This window comes from Microcebus murinus, chromosome 16 (genome assembly GCF_040939455.1).
Source record: "Microcebus murinus isolate Inina chromosome 16, M.murinus_Inina_mat1.0, whole genome shotgun sequence".
NCBI lineage: Eukaryota > Metazoa > Chordata > Mammalia > Primates > Cheirogaleidae > Microcebus > Microcebus murinus.
The window spans coordinates 41,045,922-41,072,996 of NC_134119.1; the positions used below are offsets into that span (position 1 = coordinate 41,045,922).

The window sequence follows — 27,075 nt, forward strand, 5'->3', positions numbered from 1 at the left end:
TCAAGATATACGTGGCCTCAGGATAACTTACATAAATAGACAAGCTTTAAAAATAAATACCAAGATAGCCAAGTATTTGACCACCTACTAAAAATTACACAAATCCCACAAAGGAGCGTTTAGCATTTATGAAGTTCTAAGAAAAATGCTTCACATAGCTGACTTGGTGGAATTTCCTCAGTTGTTTGGGCCAAAAAGACCGTTTTCTCAAAGCGGGGGAGCAGGAAATTTTGGAGGCAAAAACCCAAACTCTGTCGATTATTGCATGTTAAGTGGATTTCACTTTCGCCTACCAGACACCACGATGCCAAAGTAAGTTTTAAAAAGGTTTAATATAACACATTCTGGTTTCCCCAGGGATTAGCCTGAGACTGGCCGAGCGTCCGCTCGGTACTGGGCACCGGGGTGAAGGCTTCTGAGTAAAATCTCGGTCCCTGGTTCCCTCCTTAGCAAAATAGGAGGGTGCGCAGGGGCTGCCTAAGGCAGCCTTCGAGAAGGATGTAATCCCTCAGGATGCTCGGGGTCTCGCGGGTGCTTCCCGCGTTGAGGAGCCCGCGAGCAGCCAGGGCCCTGCACAAGGGTAAGAGAAGAATGTAGGGGTCCAGGAGCTCGGCGGGGCCTCCAGTCCTGGAGCCTGAGGCGGGGAGGACGGAGCTCACCTTGTTGCGATCCTCCTCCTGCTGCTGCAGCAACTCGGGAACCGCGGCCATGGCGACGCGGGACTCGAGCAGGGGCCTCCTGGCTGTGCGAGGAAAGAAGAGGCTGCACCGCCGCCGCCAGGGCGCCTCTCAGGGGCGGCCACAGCCCCGCCTCCGCTGGCCTCCCTGCCCGACGGCGGCAGGAGGCCTCGGGACTCCGCCACCATCCCAGCAGCCCCGGGAGCTGGCGAGCAGGGCGCCACGTGCTCCCCCAGAGCGGCCTCCCCGTCCCCGCTGCCGTCCATCTTGGAGCCGGGCAAAGATGCAACGCGGGGCCTACCCTTGCTCCGCACCACGCGGAGGATGCAGTTCGCAGGACCGCTACGGGGACGCGGAGCCACGACACTATCCTGATGAGGCGCTTCTCAAGAAAGACCGCACCTCAGCGCGGGATAATTTATTACTCAACCCGGGTCCAAGATGGCGACGAGCGGTGACGTAACAAGATCTCGTGAGAACAAAAGGGCGCGATTTGGAGGCGTCCGCGCTTCCGCCTCAGGGGAGGGACTCCCTACCCATCGCACATACCCGGAGGGGAACAAGCAAGGGCCTCCGGCCTGAGCGCCGCTGTGCATGCCGGGACGCCTAGTGTAACTCAAGCCCAAAGCGCGGGACGGATGAAAGTACGGGTCCCGAGAGGTGATTCATACGCTGGGAGTTAAGCGAAGCTTGGTGGTTTCTTGAGGTACCGACCCCTTCTGTAGTCTAGGCTTCTATTTAAGCCGTCTTTTCCCCAATCCATACTCCCGCTCTGTACAGGGGCCACGGCCGTCCTGTACGACCCAGGGCTCCACACCTACGGCGGAGCGGGAGGCAACTTTGTGGGGATCGCGAAGGTGGGTCCTGCTGACCGCCTCTTGCCAGCTTCATCTGTAAAACGGGGTTATAATAGTGCCTACATTAAAGAGTGTGAGGATCAATGAGAAATATCTATACAGAATATTTAGCAAAGAACCTGCTGTTTACCAATCGGTTGTTAACTGTGACTGCCATGGCAGCTATAGGACCCACTCCTTGGTTTTGTTCTGTGTCTCACGCACAGGCCTCCCTTCCTTGGCGTCACATTTCTTAAGATTAAAGATTGGGGACGTCTTGCTCCAAGCAGTCTACTAATTCGCATTTAGTGAGTGCTGGTGCTTCAGGTATTGATTAGAGTCTTTTTTGGGAAATAGCTATGTCCAAAAAGTTTATGAAATACAGTTTTGATGTGCGATATCATTCTGATAAGGCTTTCACTTTGATGGTTTTCTTTTTAATAGGATTACAAAAATAAAAAAGGCCCTCGACATTGCAAAAAGACTAGAAAGAAGTGAAAACAAATCTAAAGATGAAGGCATTTCAGACCATTTGCAGGCAGCTCAGACGTTCAAAGCGGTTTTCAGTGGAACCAGCTGCCCTTGTTCATTTCTCTACTTCCTGTTATTCATGTGGCCGAAACAAAAAAATGAACCCATATGAAGAAGTGGACCAAGAAAAATACTCTCATTTAGTACAGTCTGTCTTGTCATTCAGAGGCCTTGCCCGCACCCCAGAATCACTGTTCGATGAAGATGCTTTACTATATGGACCTGTGAGTAAGCAAAAACCCCAAAAACAAGAAGAGGAATCAAGAGTTCCACAAAATTGGTTTCCTATCTTCAATCCAGAGAGAAATGTTAAACTAGATACAAGCGATCTTTCCATTCCTTTGAAAATCCCTTTGCAAAGGAATGTGGTACCGAGCGTGACCCGAATCCTTCAGGAGACCATGACAAAACAACAGATTTTCTATTTGGAGAGGTGGAAACAGCGAATGATTCTGGAACTGGGAGAAAATGGCTTTAAAGAATATACTTCAAGTAATTCAATTCTACTTCTGTATAGTCACTATTTTCTAGACTATTGAGCACTGGTGTCAAAAGAATGAGGTATTTTTTAAAACTTACTAGTGAAGAATTACTGTCAAATAATGGTAATTAGCATTAAATAGCACTTTATGTGTATTAACTCACTTAACCCTCATGACAGTCCTATGAAGCACAGATAGTATTATCCCCATTTTACAGATGAAAGAAGCACAGAGATCAAATAATTTGACTAAATGATGCATAAAATTAATTTGTTTTATAAGCTACGAACCTAATATTAGAATTGCTTGTTTTCCTTGATTATGGGAAAAAGTCACCTGAAAACAGAATTCTGTTCCAAATTTAGTAAATAAATACTCATTGCTCTACTTATGAGTGTAAACTGATAAATTTAAAGACCCTGGCAACGGAACACATCATCTGTATTTTGATCTTGGTAAATTGAGATAATCAAATGCTCTTGATAAGGATCTGAGAATAAATTTTAGCCTTCAACTTCTAATTTACTAACTTAGACAAGTGAGGAGAACAGATTCTATGGAAAAAAAAAGACCATTGATACAGGTGAATTAGCTGGTCCCATAAGGCTTATATAGGTTGTCTTTAGTTAAAGCTAAGTTTTACATCTATCATTCCTTAGCCCATGCTTCCCAGAGAGCAGTACATGTACCCCTAGTGGTACATAAAGCATTTTTAAGATTAGTGTACTTATTTTCAAGCACCATAAAAAAATTGCATTTGTGTATGTAAGAATGTAACATATTAAACATGTCAAATGTTTTTTTAAAAAATAGTATATATAGGTGGTACTGGATTTGGCAAAAAATGGTCAAGATTAGGACTTAGCTCCTTATAATGTTCCTCAGCTGTATGGGCCAAGGACAACATGCAAGGGCTAACTGCTTTCTTAGGATAGTTAATTAGTAACGACCACCAAACTATAGTTCCTTTCTTTTTTTTTTTTTTTTTTTTTTGAGACAAAGGGTCTCACCCTTGCCCAGGCTAGAGTACCCTGTCATTGGCCTAGCTCACAGCAACCTCAAACTCATGGACTCAAGCAATCCTTCTGCCTCAGCCTCCCAAATAGCTGGGACTACAGGCAGGAGCCACCATGCCTAGGTAATTTTTTCTATTTTTGTTGCCCAGCTAAGTTTTTTTTTTTTTTTTCTGTTTTTAGTAGAGCCAGGGTCTCTTGCTCAGGCTGGTCTTGAACCCCTTAGCTTAAGTAATCCTCCTGCCTCAGCCACCAGAGTGCTAGGAGTATAGGCTTGAGCCACCATGCCCAGCAGTTTATTCTCTACTTTCTAAGCAAGCAGCATAAAAATCTTTTAATGACATCGTAGCTTTTATTTCTACCACTAGAATTTAGAATTGATAATTTTCTCATAAATTGTTTTGATTTTCCTTATATCCGGAATGTCACAGGTGAAATTACTGAAAAGAAATGTAAAGGCAGGCCAGGTGTGGTGGCTCACGCCTGTAATCCTAGCTCTCTGGGAGGCCGAGGAGGGTGGGGATCCTTTGAGCTCAGGACTTCGAAACCAATCTGAGCAAGAGCGAAACCCTGTCTCTACTATAAATAGAAAGAAATTAATTGGCACATGCCTGTAGTCCCAGCTACTCGGGAGGCTGAGGCAGAAGGATCACTTGAGCCCTGGAGTTTGAGGTTGCTATGAGCCAGGCTGACGCCACGGCACTCACTCTAGCCTGGGCAACAAAGTGAGACTCTGTCTCAAAAAAAAAAAAAAAAAAAAAAATTTAAAGGCAGAAGCCTGCTGGGACTTGTGGGACCATAGGGTCTGTAGCTTTCAGCACAAAGTAAGGAAGTATGCCCCTATGCCTGGGGCCCTCTAGATAGATAGAGGAATTTCTGTTTGGAATGTGAATGAGCCCTAACAGCCCAGGCCTTGAAAAAACTATGGTTGTTTTTTCATAGAGTCAGCTTTGTTGATCTAAATTAGGGCTGTGCTGTGTCTCTCAGTTAACTCAGTTAACCTTAAGAAATGAGCAGAATTGCTTTAAAAAAGTAAATAAATAAAGAGAAAAATCACATACAGATTAGAGTCATGGCCAAAAAAAGAGAAAAAACATATAACTGACTAAATAGGTCTGGGGAGGTAGGCTGAAAAATATTGGATCAATAAATTCCTTTCTTCCTGGTCTTGTCAAAGCCCAGAAGATGTGCCCAGAGCTGGCATTCTTGCAAACACTGAGCAATTTCCTAAGCAGCAGTTCACCTTTTGAAAATTGGCAAGAATGAGAAAGTCTGATTTACTCTGATCTATATTTGTGTTGATCATAGTGGATATGGCTGTGTTTGTTTTTTAATTTTTTTGCTATACTGATTTGTTTTTGGAGACAAGGTCTACCTCTGTCACCTGGGTTAGAGTCCAGTAGCTTTATTATAGCTCACTGCAAACTTTTATTTTTAACTAAAATAAAATATACTCTATGGGAAAAATGTATGTTTATTTTCTAATGACATTTCTGATGTAAAGTTTGCAGTGAGAAATGAATTGTCTGTGTGCATGTCACTGTTGATAAAGCAAGTTTTTTTTTGCTTCCTGTTTTTAACATGTTTGTCTTCTGCTTCTTGAAGCGACTTTATAGATGAATATTGCACTTTTCCCTAGGGTTTAATTCTATCAGTCTTAAATTTCTTGTAGATATTTTATGTGTTAATGATTCCAACTGAACCAAGTAAATCTGGAATAGAATAACTTAGTTCCTAAGTTGAATTTCATTTAACTCTTCAAGTAATTTCCCAGAAGAGATTCAGTTTTTTGCCAGTGATATAACTGACTTTTCAAAATCTTTGTAAAAAATACTTGACATAGGTAACATAGTTTAATGTTACCTCATTAAATGCATTGTTTTCCTCCTTTTCTGGATCTGTCTCCAAGCATGTGTATTTCCTCCCCTGATTCTGTGTGTATCTAAATGGTAGTCTCTGAGTTTGCATCTTTAATCTGATGGACTCGAAAGAACACATTCTGGTGCCAGGCTGCCTGTCCAGCGTTTTGCTTTTAGGCCAGTTAACAGCACTGCATAGGCCCACAGGGCCTCAATCATTAAAATAGGGGTAATGACCCTTATCTTGCTAGGTTGATGTGTTTGAAAATTAAATAATGTTTTGAAAGCACAGAGGTCACTGGTTAGCCCTCGTAACAATGTGCCCTGTTCCTTTCCTTCCCTTACCAAGAAACAAGTGAATATATAGTATTTTTTGCATTTGTTGAATCTGTGTTCCCTTTTCTTAAAAATATATAAAGGAAAGAAATTCAGGACATAGCAACCATCTCAGGCTGTTCTAACACTTAAAAAAAAAAGAGCAAAATAAATAAATAAATAAAAATAAAATAAAGTGCATAAGAATATCATATTTTTCTCTCCCTCCAAATCGCACGATATCTAATTCATTGTTTTTAATTTGTATGTGCCTTGACTTTCATTCCTTGCTTGTCACTAATCCTATTAGTAAATGGATTCTCCCACCTATGTTCATAATTAAGTTGTGGTTAAAAAAGAACCATAAACGGAAGCACAGTTCCCTACATTTCTATTGATTTTTTTTTATCACAACCAGTTAACTTATTAAATTGAATAAATACATAGCACCATAAACTAGGTATGGTCTTACAGCTCCTAGTTCTATAACATCTAGTTGTAGCTTTGGCCTAATTCTACTAGAAATACTTCATTTTAATGCATCTTATTGTCTAAACTACTCTAATACCTTTAGTTTTCAAAGTGCATGCTTATTTCCTGTACTTGAGGTTGAAGATATTTTTACAAAAAAAAAAAAAAGTACATCCTTAGGTTTCACACAAGGCTAAAATTTGGTTTCTTAGGGTTGTCACTTAATAACTTGTGTAATTTGGCCAGGTGCGATGGCTCACGCCTGTAATCCTAGCACTCTGGGAGGCAGAGGTGGGTGGATTGCTCAAGGTCAGGAGTTTGAAACCAGCCTGAGCAAGAGCGAGACTCTGTCTCTACTATAAATAGAAAGAAATTAATTGGCCAACTAATATATATAGAAAAAATTAGCCGGGCATGGTGGCACATGCCTGTAGTCCCAGCTACTCAGGAGGCTGAGGCAGGAGGATCACTTGAGCCCAGGAGTTTGAGGTTGCTGTGAGCTAGGCTGATGCCTGAGCACTCACTCTAGCCTGGGCAACAAAGCAAGACTCTGTCTCAGAATAAAATAAAATAACTTGTGTAATTTAAACTTTTTTATTATCATTTTATATGCTATATAATTTTTATAATTATATAATATATTTTTATATATTATATATTGATATAATTTTACTTGATTTTTGATTTTATAATTCAGAGGTTTTTTTTTTGTTTTTTTTGAGACAGAGTCTCGCTCTGTTGTCTGGGCTAGAGTGAGTGCCGTGGTGCCGTGGCGTCAGCCTAGCTCACAGCAACCTCAAACTCCTGGGCTCAAGCGATCCTTCTGCCTCAGCCTCCCGAGTAGCTGGGACTACAGGCATGTGCCACCATGCCTGGCTAATTTTTTATGTATATATCAGTTGGCCAATTAATTTCTTTCTATTTATAGTAGAGACAGGGTCTCGCTCTTGCTCAGGCTGGTTTTGAACTCCTGACCTTGAGCAATCCGCCCGTCTCAGAGAGCTAGGATTACAGGCGTGAGCCACTGCGCCCGGCCCAGAGGTTTTTTGATATCTGTTTTTCAGTACTAGCTGTGGTTGTTTCCTGCCTCTTTTCCCCTCTTTTCTTTTCAGACATCTTTTTACAAGGGAAACGGTTCCATGAAGCCTTGGAAAGCATACTTTCACCCCAGAGAGACTTAAAAGAGACAGATGAAAATCTCAAATCTGGTTATGTCGAAAGCATCCAGCATATTCTGAAAGATGTCAGTGGAGTTCGAGCTCTTGAAAGTGCCGTTCAACATGAAACCTTAAAGTATATAGGTCTGCTGGACTGTGTGGCTGAATATCAGTAAGTATGAGATTGTTTCCATCACAGTGTGGAGGTGAATTAGTGCAGGTCGGGACAGATGCCTGTCAAAATGTACGTTTTCCTCTTAACTCCTGCTTTAAGGAATGCCTGTAGATACTGCTGCCCCTATGTCTTTCCAGTCAAAACCTAAGTGACAGGTAAAACAATTGGGTACGGGGCAGGAGGTGAGGACAGATACAGGGGGAAGAGCCACACAATCCTTGTCAACCAATATTCCAAAATTAAACTGTTTGGTGGAGAAAAGGTATACTTTTCAATATCCCTAGCATGGCCTGTTTTCCAGCCTGGTGTGCTTCCTCCCTTCCTCCCAAGCAAGATACCAGGCATATGATCCATAATTTCTGCTCTTTCTTTCCTGTTTTCCTAAAGATTATATCATGAACTGTTGGTTTTGAAAATCACGTCTTTTCCTGGCTTCCAAGCAATGGTTGACATGGATAGGAACTCTGAACTCACTAACGCTTCCTGCGGTTTTTTTTTTTTTTTTTTCTTTTCTTTTTTCATTTCAGTTTGACCATCCTGGGATTTGCAGGTTTTTAAATTGCTGCTGTGTTACTGTTTTTCCCAGTACTCCAGATTCCAAAGGTAGCTGTAACCCGGAGGTATCCCTATGACAAATAAAGCAAGGGAGCAACAAGAACAGGACAGGGAGAAAAATCTGTGTGTATAAATCCTGGAGCTGTAGTTAAAGAAAACTGACAGAATATTTATTAGTCTGGAAACTATTTTAGAACCACCTATCAGTTTTATGCCATAATAGCTTCCTATCTGAGAAGAGCCCTGTGTGCCAAGAAATGTAATAGGCTGTTTTGGGCTGCCCTTTAGATTACCAAGGGAGCCATACAATCACTTCTACCCAAGGCCTACAAGAAGCTCCTGACACCATATGCTTTTCATAGGGATTATATGTCCATAGCACTGCTGTTTATTTGTTTTCTTGTTCTTTAAATCAGAGCATCAACATTGACAATATGAACATTTTTGAAACTTAACATTTTAGAAATTTAAAAGGAATTTAATGGATAATTATGCACTTTGCTAATTCAAGCAATTAAAAGTGAATCCCCCACACCCCTCTGCTTTTAACTTCTGTTTAGAAGGTTTTTGTGTTCCTGAGATATTTTATAACTGTATGTATAATCATTTGTCCCCTACCTATACTTCTTAACACAGATGCTATACCCTGCTTTTTTCCACTTAGAGTATTTTAGACATCTTTCCTTATTAGTTTATATAGATCTGCGACATTCTTTTCTGGTTTAATAATTTTCCATTACCCAGAATTATTAGTTAGTAGCACTGTCATATTTGCTTCTTTTTTTAAAAAAAATTTATATAACATTACAAATTAAGCTCAAGTTCCTTGAGTCACCTCCTCCCTTCTCTCCCAATCCCCTGGCCAAAGGCATTCACTGTTGTAAATTTGGTGCCATGTCCTTTTAGTCTATTTATTACCCTCTTTAACACACACCACACTATGTATAATACACATACTGCACACAGCACTTATGTATTGTTACTCTCAGAACTGTGAGAGTCACATTATATAGAAATTTCTAGGCACACAGTATCACAAAGCTGTTAAGATACTGAGCTCAGGAGCCAGACTGCCTAGGATAAGATTCTGGCTTTTCATCTAAGCTTAGGCTAGTTACTTAGTCTCTGTGTACCTCAGTTTATTCATCTATAAGATAAGACAAATGATAGTACTTATCTCATATGGTGGTTGTGAGATATTCCCTGAACAGTACTTAAAATGCATATTATCACTGGGTGTGGGGGCTCATGCCTGTAATCCTAGCATTCTGAGAGGCTGAGGCGGGTGGATTGCTCAAGGTCAGGAGTTCAAAACCAGCCTGAGCCAAGAGCGAGACCCCTGATGCTACTAAAAATAGAAAGAAATTAATTGGTCAACTAAAAATATATAGAAAAAATTAGCCAGGCATGGTGGTGCATGCCTGTAGTCCCTGCTACTCGGGGGACTGAGGCAGAAGGAATGCTTGAGCCCAGGAGTTTGAGGTTGCTGTGAGCTAGGCTGATGCCACGGCACTCTAGCCCGGGCAATAGAGTGAGACTGTCTCAACAAAAAAAGCATATTATCTATTCAATAGATGTTAGCACTAATGTTTGCCCCCACTTCTCTCCTCTTGACTGGTGTTTGGTGTTGTTTTGAGCCATATCCATTTCCCTATTGGGAACATTTAGGTTATTTCTATCAAAATGTTTCACAATTACAAACAATGCTGCAGTGAATGTGCTTCCTTGTATACTACAGAGCTTCTCTGGGCAGATGCATTTGTTTTTTGATTTTGATGGATGATAAATGTAGTTGGAATAAATTCAACTGGTTTGAAGTAGACCTGGACATGAATACTTCTTAAATCTCCCAGGCATTTCTCACTTACACCCAGGATATCAAGCCATTGTTCTCCCAGTACTTACCTAAAAGGGAAATTGCTGGGTCAAGGGTATGTGCATTTTAAATTATAAAAGATGTAAGTGTGCTGATTTGTGAACACTTTTAACAACACGATGTTGGTAATTTTGATAGCATTGTATTTTTAATCTGCATAAGCAAGGAGGCTGAGCATCTTTTCATTTGCCTAAGAGCAATTTGTAAACTGTCTATTGCAATTTTGAGTTTATGCTACTAAGAATTTAAAATTTTTTTTGATTGACAAATAATAATTGTATATATTTATGGGATATAATATTTTGATATTTGTGCACATGTGGAAGGATTAAATCAAGCTAATTAACATTCCTGATACCTCACCTACTTACCACTTTTTGGTGGTGAGAGCTTTTAAAACCTACTCGCTGTAACTTCTAGGCTCCAGTTATCCTGCCACCTCAACCTCCTGAGTAGTTGGGACTATAGGTGTGCACCACCATGCCCAACTAATTTTTAAAATATTTTTTTAGAGATGGGGTCTCGTTATGTTGCCCAGACTGGTCTTGAACTCCTGAACTCAAGTGATTCTTCCACCTTGGACTCCCAAAGTGCTGGAATTATAGGCGTGAGCGACCATGCCTGGCCTCTTTTAGTAGTTTAAAAATATACAGTCCAGCCTGGGCGCGGTGGCTCATGCCTGTAATCCTAGCACTCTGGGAGGCTGAGGTGGGTAGATTGTTTGAGCTTAAGAGTTTGAGACCAGCCTAAGGAAGAATGAGACCCCGTCTCTACTAAAAAAATTGAAAGAAATTAGCTGGACAACCAAAAAATAATAATAATACACACACACACATATATATTAGCCGGACATAGTGGCGCATGTCTGTAGTCCCAGCTACTCGGGAGGCTGAGGCAGTAGGATTACTGGAGCCCAGGAATTTGAGGTTGCTGTCAGCTAGGGTGACTCCATGGCACTCTAGCCCGGGCAACAGAGTGAAACTCTGTCTCAAAAAAAATATATGTGTGTATATATGTGTGTGTATATATATATATATAATCCATTATTATTAACTGTGGTCACTATGCTGTGCAACAGATCACTAAAACTTATTCCACCTGCCTAACTGAATATTTGTACCCTTTGACCATCATCTCCCCTTTCTCCTCCCCTGCCCGCCAAGCCTCTAGTAACTACCGTTCTACTCTCTCTTCTACTGAGTTCAGCTTCTTTATTTTTTATTTTTATTTTTTTTTGAGGCTGGGTCTCACTTTGTTCCCCAGGCTAGAGTGTGTGCCATGGCATCAGCCTGGCTCACAGCAACCTCAAACTCCTGGGCTCAAGCAATCCTACTGCCTCAGCCTCCCAAGTAGCTGGGACTATAGGCATGCGCCACCATGCCTGGCTAATTTTTTCTATATATATTAGTTGGCCAATTAATTTCTTTCTGTTTATAGTAGAGACAGGGTCTCCCTCTTGCTCAGGCTGGTTTCGAACTCCTGACCTCGAGCAATCGGCCCGCCTCGGCCTCCCAGAGTGCTAGGATTACAGGTGTGATCCACCGTGCCCGGCCTTCTTCTTTAGATTCTACATGTAAGTGAGATCATGAAGTTCTTGTCTTTCTGTGCTTGCCTTATTTCACTTAGCATAATATCCTCCACGTTCACTGGTGTTGTCAAAAATGACAGAATTCTCTTGTTTTTAAAAGCTGGATAGTGTTTCATTCTGTAGATATACCACATTTTCTTTATCCACTGATGAATATGAAAGTGCAGATGTCTCTTCAACATACTGTTTTCAATTTCTTTGTCTAGATACCCAGAAGTGGGTTGCTGGATCAAACAGTAGTTCTATTTTTAGTTTTTTTGAGCAACCTTTCCAAAATGGCTATACTAATTTACAATGTATGTACTATGTGTGTTTTACTTAACTATTATTACAAAAGACTAAAAAAGTTAAAAAGATTAAAAACTTTATAAAGTAAAAAAAGTTATAGTAAGCAAAGATTAATTTATTAAAGAAAGAAAAATAGGCCGAGGCGGGCGGATTGCTCGAGGTCGGGAGTTTGAAACCAGACTGAGCAAGACCCCGTCTCTACTATAAATAGAAAGAAATTAATTGACCAACTAAAAATATATATACAAAAAAATTAGCAGGCATGGTGGCGTATGCCTATAGTCCCAGCTACTTGGGAGGCTGAGGCAGGAGGATTGCTTGAGCCCAGGAGAGGAGATTGAGGTTGCTGTGAGCTAGGCTCATGCCACGGCACTCACTCTAACTTGGGCAACAAAGTGAGACTCTGTCTCAAAAAAAAAAAAAAAAGAAAGAAAGAAAAATAGGTTTTTAATTTAGTGTAGCCTACGTGTACAGTGTTTATAAAGTCTACAGTAGTGTACAGTAATGTCCTAGGCCTTCACATTCACTCACCAATCACTCTCTGACTCACTAGAGCAATCTCCAGTCCTGCAGGTTTCATTCATGGTAAGTGCCCTATATAGGTATACCTTTTTTTATCTTTTTTTTTTTTTTTTTTTTTTTTTTTTGAGACAGAGTCTCGCTTTGTTGCCCAGGCTAGAGTGCTGTGGCGTCAGCCTAGTTCACAGCAACCTCAAACTCCTGGGCTCAAGCGATCCTGCTGCCTCAGCCTCCCAAGTAGCTGGGACTACAGGCATGCGCCACCATGCCCGGCTAATTTTTTCTATATGTATTAGTTGGCCAATTAATTTCTTTCTATTTATAGTAGAGGCGGGGTCTCGCTCTTGCTCAGGCTGATTTCGAACTCCTGACCTCGAGCAATCCGCCCGCCTCGGCCTCCCAGAGTGCTAGGATTACAGGCGTAAGCCACCGCGCCCGGCCCTTTTTTTATCTTTTATACTGTATTTTTACCATGCCATTTCTAAGCTTAGATGTGTTTAGATATACAAATGCTTACCACTGGGTTACAGTTGCCTACAGTATTCAGTACAGTAACATGCTATACAATTTTGTAGCCTAGAAGCAATAAGCTTTACCATAGCTTGTAAGTGTGTGGTAGGCTGTACTGTCTAGGTTTGTGTAAGTGCACTCTATGTTATTTGGACAACAATGAAATTGCCTAACAACCCAATTCTCAGAATATATCCTCGTTGTTAACCGGTATGTGACTATACTTTGAAATCAAGGAGTGTGATGCCTCTAGCTTTGTTCTTTTTGCTCAGGATCGCTTTGGCTATTTGGAGTCTTTTGTGGTTCCATACGAGTTTTAGGATTTTTTTCTATTTCTGTGAAAAATGCCATTGGAATTTTGATAGAGATTGCATTTGAATCTGTAGATTGCTTTGGGTAATATGGACATGTTAACAATATTAATTCTTCCAATCCGTGAACACAGGATATCTTAACATTTATTTGTATCATCTTCAATTTCTTTCATTAATGTTTTACAGCTTTCAGTATGCTACTAAGATTTTTTTCACATTTTTAAGTGCTACAACTATACTACATTGCTATAAACAGTGGTCTACGGCAGAAATCTATTTTTAAGGTATTTTCATTTATTCAAGTGAAAGAATCAGGAACAGCAGCCTCTGGAGTAACTGGGGCCCTTAACTCACGCAGATTGTCAAACTCAGCAACATTACAAAACAATTAGAAAGACAAAATTATCTATAGACTTGCCCTGTTCAATAGAGTAGCCACTAATCACATATGGATATTGAGCACTTGAATATGGTCAGTCCAAACTCAGGTGTGCTATATTGATACACAAACTGGATTTCAATGACTTAGTACAAAAAATGTAAAATATCCCATTAATAACTTGTTATATTGATTATATATTGTAATGATAATATTTTAGATATGTTGGGTCGAGTAAAATATTAAAATTTTACCTGTTTCTTTTTTTTTTTCTATATGGCTACTAGAAAACTTAAAATGACATGGCTCAGGCTGAGCTTAGTGGCTCACACCTGTAATCCTAGCACTCTGGGAGGCTGAGGTGGGCGGATTGCTCGAGGTTAGGAGTTCAAAACCAGCCTGAGCGAAACTTCGTCTCTACTAAAAATAGAAAGAAATTAATTGACCAACTAAAAATATATATACAAAAAATTAGCCGGGTTGATGGTGCATTCCTCTAGTCCCAGCTACTCGGGAGGCTGAGGCAGTAGGATCGCTTGAGCCCAGGAGTTTGAGGTTGCTGTGAGCTAGGCTGACGCCATGGCACTCACTCTAGCCTGGGCAACAAAGCAAGAGTCTGTCTCAAAAAAAAAAAAAAAAAAAAAAAAATGACATGGCTCAAATTTTATTTTTTCAGACAGTGCTGCTCTAGATTGATCTTATATAAGTTGTACTCTGTCTAGAGCTATAGTGACATGAAAGGAGGTCATGGAGATCCAAAGGAATTATGAGAAAGATTAAAGACTTAAACAGCAGAAAAGTTGTTTCCCGGCTGGAGTGAGTGCCATGGCGTCAGCCTGGCTCACAGCAACCTCAAACTCCTGGGCTCAAGCAATCCTGTTGCCTCAGCCTCCCAAGTAGCTGGGACTACAGGCATGTGCCACCATGGCCGGCTAATTTTTTCTATATATATTAGTTGGCCAATTAATTTCTTCCTATTTATAGTAGAGACGGGGTCTCGCTCTTGCTCAGGCTGGGTTTTTTTTTTTTTTTTTTATGGCTTATGATGTTTTTATTTCTTCTACATTTTTCTAGAGTAGACAAAGTGTTGTCCCACTTTTTGTTTACTACATTTTCTTTTTTTTGAAAATGATAATAAAAACATGTTTTAATCTATTACAATATATTCAAACAATAAAATAAACATATCCAACACCCTTCACAAACACTAGATATAGATTCTAAAGACAGCAAAATGTTTAACAAAAAATTGTGTTTTCTCATTTTAGTATATTCATCTAAATGACAGTACTAACTTTTGCTATAGACTAGTTACTTATCTCAAAATTATTTTAAGATAGACTTGTATTTCCTTTACAGAACGTTTTTTAAGTGTTGAAACTAAAAATACCACAGGAATTAGTGGTCCTTTAGAATTATAATTTCCCCAGAGTCCTTTTGATTTCCTAAGTACTTGTGAACTGTTATGTTTTTTTTTTTTTCGGCATATTATGGGGGTACAAATTTTAAGGTTTCAATAAATGCCCATTTCCCCCCTCCCCCCACAAGTCTGAGTCTCCAGCATGACCATCTCCCAGATGGTGCACATCTCACTCATTATATATGTATATACCCTCCCCCCTCCCCCCTGCCCAATACCCTATTACTGCAGTACCTATGTGACCACTTAGGTGCTACTCAGTTAATACCAATTTGCTGGTGAGTATATGTGGTGCTTGTTTTTCCATTCTTGGGAAACTTCACTTAATAGTATGGGTTCCAGCTCTAACCAGGAAAATATAAGATGTGCTATATCACCATTGTTTCTTAGAGCTGAATAGTACTCTATGGTATACATATACCACATTTTATTAATCCATTCTTGGATTGATGGGCACTTGGGCTGTTTCCACAGCCTTGAAATTATGAATTGTGCTGCTATAAACATTTGAGTGCAGGTGTCTTTTTTGTAGAGTGTCATTGGATCTTTTGGATAGATGCCCAGCAATGGGATTGCTGGATCAAATGGTAGATTCACTTGTATCGCTTTAAGGTATCTCCATATTGCTTTGCACAGAGGTTGAACTAATTTGCAGTCCCACCAGCAGTGTAGGAGTATAGAATTTTTTAATTTCCATCTTGATTTCTTCATTTATGAAGTAATCATTTAGTAGGAGGTTGTTTAATTTCCATGTTTTTGTGTAGAAATGTGAGTTTCTGTTACGGTTGATTTTTACTTTTATTCCACTGTGATCTGAGAAGATACATGGTATGATTTCTATTTTTATAAATTTCTTGAGGTTTACTTTGTGTCCTAGGATATGGTCAATCTTAGAGATGTCCCGTGAGCTGATGAGAAGAACGTATAGTCAGTGGATTTTGGGTAGAATGTTCTGTAAATGTCAGTCAGACCCAATTGTTCTAGAGTTTTGTTTAAGTCCATTATTTCTTTATCAATTTTCTGTTTGGAGGATCTGTCTTGTGCCGTCAGTGGGGTGTTGAAATCTCCGGTGATTATGGAGTTGCTATTAATCCATTTGCTTAGGTCCAGTAAAGTTTGCTTTATGAATCTGGGTGCACCTAAGTTGAGTGCATATATATTTAAAATTGTTATCTTTTCTTGTTGAACTGTGCCCTTCACCATTATATAATGACCCTCTTTGTCTTTCACTACTTTTGTTGGTTTAAAAACTAAATCGTCTGAAATTAGAACTGCCACACCAGCCTTCTTTTGGCTTCCACTTGCTTGGAATACTGATCTCCACCCTTTTACTTTTAGTCTATATGCATCCTTGCAGGTTAGATGTGTTTCCTGAAGACAGCATATACTTGGCCTGTATTTTCTTATCCATTCAGCCAACCTATATCTCTTGAGTGGAGAGTTTAAGCCATTCACATTTATTGAGAGAACTGATAGGTAAGGTAAATTACTGTTCATTCTGTTGGGTTGGATGTTGTTGCTTTGATTTCTCTCTTGAGCCATTGTACTATCTGGCCTTTAATCTTTGGGTTTTGGTTGTTTTTATATTCGTAAGTTTTTATTATGGTTTTCCGTGCGTAACACTGTTTTGAGTACTTCTTGTAGGGCTGGTCTTGTCTTGGTGAATTCTCTGAGACTTTGCTTGTCTGAGAATGTCTTTATTTCTCCTTCATATATGAAGCTTAGTTTTGCAGGGAAAAAGATTCTAGGGTGGGCATTGTTTTGTTTCAGAAGAGTGAGAATGGGGCCCCAGTCTCTCCTTGCTTATAAAGTCTCATTAGAGAAATCTGGTGTTATTCGAATTGGCTTTCCCTTGTATGTCACTTGCTTCTTTTGTCTTACAGCTCTTAGAAGGGCCTCTTTAGTTGATATTTTGGTCAGTCTGATGACTGCATGTCGTGACGTCTTCCTGTTTGCATTGAATCTCCCAGGGGTCCTCTGAGCTTCTTGAACTTATATATCGAGATTTTGAGCAAGGCCTGGGAAATTTTCCTCTATTATATCTTCAAATAGCTTGTCCAACCCTTAGTTGTTGTCCTCTTCCCCTTCTGGTAACCCTATGACCCTCACATTAGGTTTCTTCACATAATCCCACAGCTCTTGTAGGCTGTGCTCTTTTCTCTTGTTTCTCTGCTCTATCTCTGTGATGGTTTTATTTAGTTGGAGGGTGTTCTCTTCAATCTCTGAGATTATTTCTTCTGTTTGATCTACCCTGTTCTTGAGACTTTCCACTGTATTTTGTAGTTCCCTGAATTGATTCTTCATTTCTAGGAGTTCGGTTAAACTTTTCTTCATTGTGTCCATTTCTTTTTCCAGATCCTGGAGGCTTTTTGTGGTTTCTTTGTGTTGGTTATTGAGTTGTTGTTGCAGCTCAGTGAGTGTTCTTATGATCCACATACGAAATTCCTCTTCTGTCATTTTGGTTGCCTGATTTGGGTTGGTGTCCGTTTCTAGGGGGCTGGTGCTCCTCTTTGGGGGTGTGTTTTCCGTTTGGTTCTTCATATTTCCTGAGTTCCTTCGCTGATTTCTTCCCATGTCGACAGTTGTTGTTTCTTTCCTTTAGGTTATTGTTTGGGTATTCACACACCTTGTTTAGTTTCTGAGGCGTTAGGTGGTGTCTGTGGGTGAGATTGGACCACTCCCTGTGTATTGAGTCAGTGGGTGCCGTGGAAAGGCTGTGCAAGATGCCGTCCCTGTCAGTAGGTGGCGTTTGCTTGGAGGAACAGGCTATGCTGTTGATTTTGTGTCCTGTTATCAGCTCTTGTTATGGGCGGAGCTGAGTTGGGTAAGCCTGCCCTCAGGCAGTTAGCAGGGGTCAAAGTTCTGTTCTCTGCTTCCACCTTCCAGGAAAAGCTGTCAGGGCGGGGCTGGAATGGTCCCGCTCAGCCAGAAAGTCTGCTTGTGGGGGTGAGGCTGTCTGAGACCCGCAGTCTGGAGCAGGCCTCGCTTCTTTCCACCCTCCCCAACTCCACAGCTACTCCTGGGCCTCTGCCAGCAGGCCAGACCACACGCCACCAGTCCTCCCCGGATTGTGATGCCGGCGGGGAGGTTCCCTGCGCAGAAACACTGCCTGGGCTGGGCGCACAGCCTCCCTTTGGTGGGAGGGTTGCCCTCTAGGACGCTGATCTGCCCCTGGAGGCACACACACCTCAGCGGGCTGTTCACAAATATCCCTTCTGTGCCCCGGGGAATGCTAGACCTCGGTGCCCGGGATCTGGTCTGCAGGTCCGACCTCTGGGTCCCAGAGTTCAAACTGTATCCCCACCAGAGAGAGGAGTTCCGGTCCCAATTCACCCACAGGGAGCCCAAGCTGTGTCTGTGTCTCTCAGCCTCTGAGTCGGCACCGTTCTCCTGGGAACACTGTGCTAGCAGCACCTGGGAGGGCTGGCGGGTAGGGCGCTCACAGTCTGAGTTCCCCTTAGTCAGCTGTAGGGTCCCAAAAGGGAAGGTCCCGTTCCCTGGAGGTGCCTCCGGCTGGTGGCTGTATTGTCTCTCTGGGCAGCCGTAGGTAGGGTCGGCGGAGGGGAGGCGGAGGCAATATGGCGCCTGCCGTGAGGCTCGGGTCTGTGCACACGGAGGTGCCCCGAGGGATTTGGGAGTCTGGTGCCGTGTCCGCTACAGGCTCACCGCTAGCTGGGGGCGGCCGTCTCTGGGCTGGTGTCCGCAGGTCTCTCCACCCGCTGGGAAGCCCACCAGCAGTCCCAAATGCAGGGGAGGGGAAAGGTGATTTATCCACCTACCCTTCCCGCTGGTCTCCGGGCTGCTCCGGCGCTCTCAGCCTCCAGTTCTCCTCCGCAGCCTCCTCCCGTGGAGTCTCCCGGGGTCTCAGGTAACCCTCCTTCTGGCCCTCGTCTGCTGTATGCTCGCCTTCTTGCTTCTTTTTTCTAATTTCTGCTAGAATCTGTCTTTTCTGCAGAGACACTCTTTCTGGCGGTGTTTCTCGTCCGCCATCTTGATCCTGACTCCTCAGGCTGGTTTTGAACTCCTGACCTCGAGCAATCCACCCACCTCGGCCTCCCAGAGTGCTAGGATTACAGGCGTGAGCCACCGCGCCCAGCCAGTAAAACCCATTTTAAATAATGGAGAGCTGGATGTGGTGATACATGCCTGTAGTCCCAGCTACTCAGGACGCTGTGGTGGGAGGAATGCTTGAGTCCAAGAGTTTGAGTCCAGACTGGGCAAAATAGTGAGACCCTGTCTCTTAAAAAAAAAAAAAAGTAGAGAATAGAAGCAATGGTCATTGGGTGACAAGTAGTAAACTTATGTGTAAGAGGAGAGTTATACTAATAGAGTTTTTCAGTTTGAACTATTATCTACAAAGACTTCGTTTGTTTTCTCTTTAGGGGTAAGCTGTGTGTGATTGATTGGAAGACATCAGAGAAACCAAAACCTTTTATCCGAAATACATTTGACAACCCACTGCAAGTTGTGGCATACATGGGTGCCATGAACCATGATGCCAACTACAGCTTTCAGGTCAGGACACTGAGCCTCTACTTACTTAAAGCTTTGCTCAGTGCTTAAAGCTACTTAAGTTCTTGGGGGTTTCACTCTATTTTTATCCCACTGCTTACTCTGCCCCTTGTCCACTTCCCACTTTAAAAAGCATCTTCCCCCCTATTCCTGGGCTTTGTTTTTTTAAATAGTTCTTTAATGATCACAGTCCATTCTTTTATCTGTCATCTTTGTGTTCCTATGTGTCCTAGTGCAGTCTTTCATCAACCCACCTTAATTTCTAAGTTAGGAGATATTACTGTAGATTATTTTGTACTGACTGAGTTTGCCCTGGAGTAAGAAGGAAATGAACCTAAACTCTGGACCTACTGTAATAATACTAGAATTGCCCTCTGTTTCTTCCAGGTTCAGTGTGGCTTAATTGTGGTGGCCTATAAAGACGGATCACCTGCCCACTCACATCTCATGGATGCGGAGCTTTGTTCCCAGTACTGGGCCAAGTGGCTTCTTCGACTAGAAGAATACACAGAAAAGAAAAAGAATCAGAATATGCAGAAATGAGATGGGGGAGCAGATGCTGTGTGAGAACATTCAGCAGTTGGGAAGATAAGATTTCTGGTTACTGTAATCTGAAAACGTGCATAGGTGCCACCGGGTCTGAGTGCTACATTAACGCAAACAGAAGTATTAATTTGTTGAAATGTATTGCTACCAAAAATCTGAAAAGCCAGGAAAGTCTAGATTTAAAGAGCTGGACTTCAGCACGTAGCATACCAACTATTCTACATCTATTATTTACCTGAAAAGAGGGCAAGCGGGATGGGCGGTCATGCTGGGGACTCTTATGCTCCCTTGGTAGACCGTTTTGTGTCCTGGGCAGGATGCCCAGTCTTTGAACTGAGATTGGAAGGCAGTGAGGCTGAGTGTGCCAAGCCTGTCCCCAGGGTTCACCGGGAGGAGAGAGGCCGCACGGCCCTAGGGTGTGTGGAAGGAGAAGACACTGGCCAACTACCACTACCAGTGCAACTTCCTAAAACTTGTTTCATATGTTGGAGTTGTCTATATATTTCAGTTGGGGAAAACAACTAACAATTTGACCTTTTTTAAAAATAAATATTCAGCCTCACGTAAATGTTGCTGTCTGGAAAAGATGGACATATTCCAAGCCGTTGGCAGTACGCCTTGGCATACCACCAAATAACCCCCAGAAGTAGCCAGACCCATGTTTGCAAATCATAATTACAGGTGTTTTGGTAGCTATTTCTGGCGTGAGTCAAAGGATCATGTATATGGAGAAAATTTATTGTATGTAGACGTTTTCAGCTATAGGGGAACAATAATATATCCATTGTTTTCTGTTTGACACATAATAAAAATTATTAGTTATCATTTGGTTTGGGAAACTTAAATAAATGCCCATTATAGCCTTGAGGGAGGGTTTCCTATTTTATGGAGTGAGTCTGTTAGCATTTATTTTAAAGTTGCTGCTTTAAAATAGTAGGGTGCTAAATGACTTTTTTTTTTTTTTTTTTTTTTTTTTTGAGACAGAGTCTCACTTTGTTGCCCAGGCTAGAGTGAGTGCCGTGGCGTCAGCCTGGCTCACAGCAACCTCAATCTCCGGGGCTCAGCGATCCTACTGCCTCAGCCTCCCGAGTAGCTGGGATTATAGGCATGTGCCACCATGCCCGGCTAATTTTTTGTATATATATTTTTAGTTGGTCAATTTATTTCTATTTTTGGTAAAGACAGGGTCTCGCTCAGGCTGGTTTCGAACTCCTGACCTTGAGCAATCCGCCCGCCTCGGCCTCCCAAAGTGCTAGGATTACAGGCGTGAGCCTCCACGCCCAGCCTAAATGACTTTTTTATTAGCCATTATTTGTGAGAAATAAAATATAAGAAATGAGTAATGAGGCTTTTAGTTTTCTTTTTATTTCCATTTGTGTGTGTATAGGATAATTTCATAAACCTACAAGAGGTTTGGACTTTGTGTTTTGGTTTTGGTTTAGGTTTTTTTTTTGTTTGATTGTTTGTGGGTTTTTTGTCTCATCTTGTCGCCCAGGCTGGAGTGCAGTGGTACAGTCAGCTCACTGCAGCTTCAAATTCTTGGGCCTAAGTGATTCTCCTACCTTATTAGCCTACCCAGTAGCTAGGAGTATAGGTGTATGACACTATACCAGCTTTTCTTATTATTATTCTGTAGAGATGGGGATATCACTATGTGCCCAAGCTATGGACTTTGTGGCTTTGGTATGTGTTCTGTGTAAATGCATAAAAGAAGATGTCCTTGCTAAGCTCTCCACTATGGTCACCTGGCAAAGAAAGCAAGGTTCGGATAGGAGGCAGGAACATTAGGGGGACCTTTGTGTTAACTCTGTATACTTCTGAATTTATATGGGGTTTTTGTTTTGTTTTGTTTTTTTGAACAGCATATATTCCTGTAGTCTGTAATTTCCAAAGTCAAAAATGAAGTGAGACAGTTAAAAGTTGTACTAACAGATTTTGCCCCATTGCTCTGAGGAAGCCTCACTAACCCTTAGAATTTAGGAGACTAGACCCAGCAAAATTTCATTTTTATAGAGTTCTTCTCTAGTGTTAATACAAATTCAACTCAGACCTGTCACTTTGTACCATGAGTCTCCTAAGCTAACGGTCACCTGAAGACTTCCTCAGAAGAAGCTGACCAGGAAGATGTGGTTGGTATGAGAACAATGAAGGTAAATCCCGGGCAGGTTCTCTTGAACTGCTCAAGAGCTCACCACTTTCTCATAAGAATCCTGATACTCCTCAGATTTCACCAAATGAAGAAGTATCAATCTCCTGAGAGGTAAACATCAAGGAAAAACAGATACTGTCACTACAGAGGCATAGGAGGAGAAAGTCGAATTTGAACTCCTAAATGAGTTGAAATTTTTCAAGAATTGAGGTGTATATCACTAATTATCAGGTACCACCACTTCCCCTGAGTGCTATATGGCATATTAGACTCCAGTGACATGAAACTGAGGATTCACAGTAAGAAGAGAGTCTAATTAAGTATAATTAACTTTTTATTTATAATTTTTTTTATTTTTGAGACAGAGTCTCACTCTGCTGCCTCAGCTTCCCGAGTAGCTGGGACTACAGGCATACACCCCCATGCCTGGCTAATTTCTTCTCTATATATTTTTAGTTGTTCAGCTAATTTCTTTCTTTTTCTTTTCTTTTTTTTTTTTTTTGTACAGAGGGGGTCTCGCTTTTGCTCAGGCTGGTCTGGAACTCCTGGCCTTGAGTGATCCTCCTTCCTTGGCCTCCCAGAGTGCTAGGATTACAGGGGTGAGACACTGCAGCCGGCTTAATTAAATGTTTTTAAAAGGAGGTGTATATTGCTCTTCTGAGGAGGCTTCCTCACAGAAGTGCAGAATATAGTCTTTAGTTTTGAGACACTCTACTAGATTCAAAGCTAACTGCATTCTCTTTTCCTCTGCAGTTCTGCCCATCTTTATTAATGCATTTAACATCTAACAAAAGCTCTGTGCTGACACAAAAACCAATTTTCAACTCTGCCCCCAATTATGGCTTCCCCCTCTCACACCTGGCCTCTTCCTCAGAGCCTGATAATCTAAGGACATTAACCTCTATAAATCTATTATAATTCTGGGAAAACATGTCACCATATGACCTATGGTTTCATATGTGTTGACCCAGGTAAATATAGGAAGAGGTTTAGACATAAGTCAGTGTGTTTCTAGGTAACCAATTTGCCTACCAGCCTTAAAAGGAGTTAGACAGGAGTAATTTGTTTTAATCACTGCAGCTTTCCACCTGAGCAATTAAACATTTGATTATAACCTACCCTATGCTCTCACCTTCCCATCCTAACAAAAAAGTGAAGCAAGGGATTAGTTAGGGGAAAAATCTTTTTTTAAGAAAAAAATAGGCCAGGAATAGTGGCTCAAGCCTGATATCGCAGCATTTTATTTTATTTTATTTTATGACAGAGTCTCACTTTATTGCCCAGGCTAGAGTGAGTGCGGTGGCGTCAGCCTAGCTCACAGCAACCTCAAACTCCTGGGCTCAAGCAATCCTGCTGCCTCAACCTCCCGAGTAGCTGGGATTACAGGCATGCACCACCATGCCCGGCTAAGTTTTTCTATATATATTAGTTGGCCAATTAATTTCTTTCTATTTTTAGTAGAGACGGGGGTCTCACTCTTGCTCAGGCTGGTTTCGAACTCCTGACCTGGAGCAATCTGCCGGCCTCAGCCTCCCAGAGTGCTAGGATTACAGGCGTGAGCCACCGTGCCCAGCCTATCGCAGCATTTTAGGAAGCCCAGGCGGGAGGATTGCTTGAGTCCAGGAGTTGGAGACCCCGTCTCTACAAGAAAAAGAAGCACAATTAGCCAGGTGTGTGCCTGTAGTCTTAGCTACTCCTGAGGTTGAGGTGGGAGGATCACTTTAGAGTACAGTGAGCTATGATTGCATCACTGCACTCCAATCTGGGCAAGAGAGTGAGACTTTGTCTCTTAAAAAAAAAAAAGAAAGAAAAGGGATAGTTGGGACTTCTATTTTTAAAGAAACAAGTTATTTGGAGTTGGTAGCTAAAGAGCAACATTGTGTCTTAAGCCAATCAATGCTAAATAAAAGGTAGCACTCACCCTTCCTTCCTCCATCCCTCTCTTCCTCCAGCAGAGGCTTAAAAGTTAAGCAGAGACTTGCTGTTCCTGAAAGTCTAACCTACTGATCATTTAAATTATTTATACTATGGAAGGGAACTTGAGAGAATCTCTGGGAAGAAGCCCCTGGTTGAGCCATAGGCTTGTATGTTGCCTTAACAGTAACAGTTGTGGAGTTTGAGTAATGCATTTGTGAGGATCTAGTCATAAAATCCTGTTCTAGGTTTGGGTTTGAGCTACTTCCTTTCTACTGAACAGATAGATAAAACGAAAGATAGATATAAAATAAATAGAACATCACCAATAAACTTCAAAGGCCTTTTCTTTGTCTCCCTAATCCTATTTCCCTCTCCTCTGAGACAAACACCATCATAAATTTGGTGTGTACTTTTCCCCATGTACTGTGTATCCTTTTATAGTTTTACTACATGTACTGGTTGCCATGAATGATACAGTTTTGCTTTCTGTGTTTTTAGATTTTACTTGGTCTCCGAATTTGTTTCTGAGCTGTCTCCAGGTTGCCCACTTCTACACCTAGTGCGTTACTTTTACCTGTTCTGCGGTATGCCCTCATATTTTACTGTCATGCGAATGGACTGTCAGGTTAACAGTGCTTTGCTGGAACAGACAGAGCAGCACACAAGGCACATGGGCTCTGCCACCTACTAGCTCTGTAACCTTGGACAAATTACCTGACCTTTCTGTCCGTGATTTCCTCATTTGTAATTTGGAGGAAAATAGTATCTACTTCTAAGAGTTGTGAGGATTAAATGAAGCAAGCACTTAGAACAGTGCCTGACATAGTGGGAACAGAATGTGAACCATCATTACCAAGGGATCAAACCTGGATGTATCTGCTGGGTCACAGCTTGAACACGACTGTGACATTCCTCTCCAAAATGGTGATATCAACTTACACTCCCAGTGGTGGTGCCTGAAATTTCCTCAGTTTCCACGTACTCACTAACACAAGAGTTTTGAGATTTCCCTCCCCCACTGATGGGATGAAAGTAGTTCATTTGTTACTGGGAACAGCATTGTTGCTTGGATGAAATCTGCTTTAAAACGGGGTTGCCATCTAGTGGCAGGAGAAGTGCACTGCAGCTATGGAGCAGAAGCCAAAAATGGGCAGACCTCCGTGTATCTGAGGGCAATTTGGGCATTATGGTCACTAATGTTAGTCAGCTTTCAATCACGTCAACTACGTGAAAGTTCTCCCATTATCTACTCCCCGTCTTCAGGCAGCTCTTCTCACTTTTTCTATTACAGTGACATAGAGCCTTTTCTCTAAGACCAAGACAAAAGACCCATCTGCACAATCCAGTGAGGCCTCTTACAGCCAAATGCATCTGGGTCATTGGCTCAGAAAAGTGGAGTGGCAGAAATTAGGAGTGAGAGAGCATTTATCAAACTGGCAGGAGACTGCAGCTCCAACCAGAGCAGGCTTTCCCAGAGCCATGCTAAATCTCTAGCAGGAGAGATGGTAATGTGCACATTGGTGCTGGTCACGTGAACCATCACAGAGGATTGAGCTGACTGTGCTTCTGAGAGTCCCAATTAATGTCTTTCCAAATCAGCCATGGACTGTGCTCGAAAACTTCTAAAATCATAGTCTAGGCCAAGCATGGTGGCTCACGCCTGTAATCCTAGCACTCTGGGAGGCTGAGATGGGATTGCTTGAGGTCAGGAGTTCGAAACCAGCCTGTGCAAGAGTGAGACCCCCTCATCTTTACTAAAAATAGAAAAAATTAGCTGGACAACTGAAAATAAAAACAAAAAATTAGCTGGGTGTGGTGGCAAGCACTGTAGTTCCAGCTACCCGGGAGGCTGAGGCAGGAGGATCACCTAAGTCCATGAGTTTGAGGTTGCTGTGAATTACACTGACAGGACAGCACTCTAGCCTGTGCAACAGAGTGAGACTTTGTCTCAAAAAATAATTAAATAACATAAATAAACTCATAGTCTAAAAGGATTTAAGAGATGTGAAAATGCTAGATATTAATCATCAAAGACAGATACATTTTTAAAGATCTGTACAAAAAATATTCATGAAAGGTAATTGTGTAAAAAAACCAATGTTGCTCACTCTTACACTGCTGGTGGGACTGCAAACTAGTGCAACCTCTGTGGAAAGCAATATGGAGATACGTTAAAGTGATACAAGTAGATCTACCATTTGATCCAGCAATCCCATTACTGGGCATCTACCCAAAAGAACAAAAGACACTCTATGAAAAAGGCACCTGCACTCGAATGTTTATAGCAGCACAAATCACAATTGCAAAGATGTGGAAACAACCCAAATGCCCATCAATACATGGGTGGATTAATAAAATGTGGTATATGTATACCATGGAGTACTATTCAGCTATAAGAAACAATCGTGATATAGCACCTTTTGTATTTTCCTGGGTACAGCTGGAACCCATTCTACTAAGTGAAGTATCCCAAGAATGGAAAAATAAGCACCACCTGTACTCACCAGCAAATTGGTATTAACTGATCAACACCTAAGTGGACATATAGGAATAACATTTATTGGGCGTCAGGCAGATGGGAGGGGGGAGAAGGGGAAGGGTATATACGTACATATGATGCGTACCATCTGGGGGACGAACACGCTTGAAGCTCTGACTCCGGGAGGAAGAGAGGAAAGGCAACACATGTAACCTAAATATTTGTACCCCCATAATACGCTGAAATAAAAAATAATAATAAAATAAAAATAATTCTCAAGAAAAAAGCAATGTTGCTGAAATGTTATATAACATCTTTAAGTAAGTATAATATTGTCACTAAATTAATGGGATATTGAAAGTTAAAAAAAAGTCTAAGAGTAAGCAAAGGTCAATGTTGATTAGAAACAGCCATTCAGGCCAATCTAAATTGTCCCACAGCACCAGGCTCACACCCATTTCTAAGCTGCTGTTTGTGCAGATACCTTTGCCTAAAATAACTTCCCTT

At 41.7% G+C, this 27,075-nt stretch overlaps 2 protein-coding genes across 3 annotated transcripts in view; one reads left to right on the forward strand and one right to left on the reverse strand.

The window, feature by feature from the left end:
* Positions 1-845, reverse strand: part of LOC105879710 (sorting nexin-5) — a 28,002-nt gene extending 27,157 nt beyond the window's left edge. Inside the window, exon 1 of the mRNA XM_012780143.2 lies at positions 660-845. Within this exon, the coding sequence (XP_012635597.1) occupies positions 660-710 (51 nt within the window). The 5' untranslated portion in view covers positions 711-845. The remainder of the gene's footprint in view (positions 1-659) is intronic.
* Positions 846-1,116: 271 nt separating this feature from the next.
* Positions 1,117-26,663, forward strand: LOC105880386 (mitochondrial genome maintenance exonuclease 1-like). 2 transcript variants are annotated; one of them, XM_020281758.2, is made up of 5 exons: positions 1,117-1,383; positions 1,958-2,536; positions 7,297-7,513; positions 19,348-19,480; positions 19,865-26,663. In XM_020281758.2, exons 2-5 carry the CDS (start codon positions 2,026-2,028, stop codon positions 20,018-20,020), a joined length of 1,017 nt encoding a protein of 338 aa, XP_020137347.2. In that variant the 5' UTR covers positions 1,117-1,383; positions 1,958-2,025; the 3' UTR covers positions 20,021-26,663. The 2 variants fall into 2 exon arrangements, with proteins under 2 accessions (XP_020137347.2, XP_020137348.2); XM_020281759.2 differs by lacking the exon at positions 1,117-1,383 and adding an exon at positions 1,391-1,534.
* The last annotated feature ends 412 nt before the right edge of the window (positions 26,664-27,075 follow it).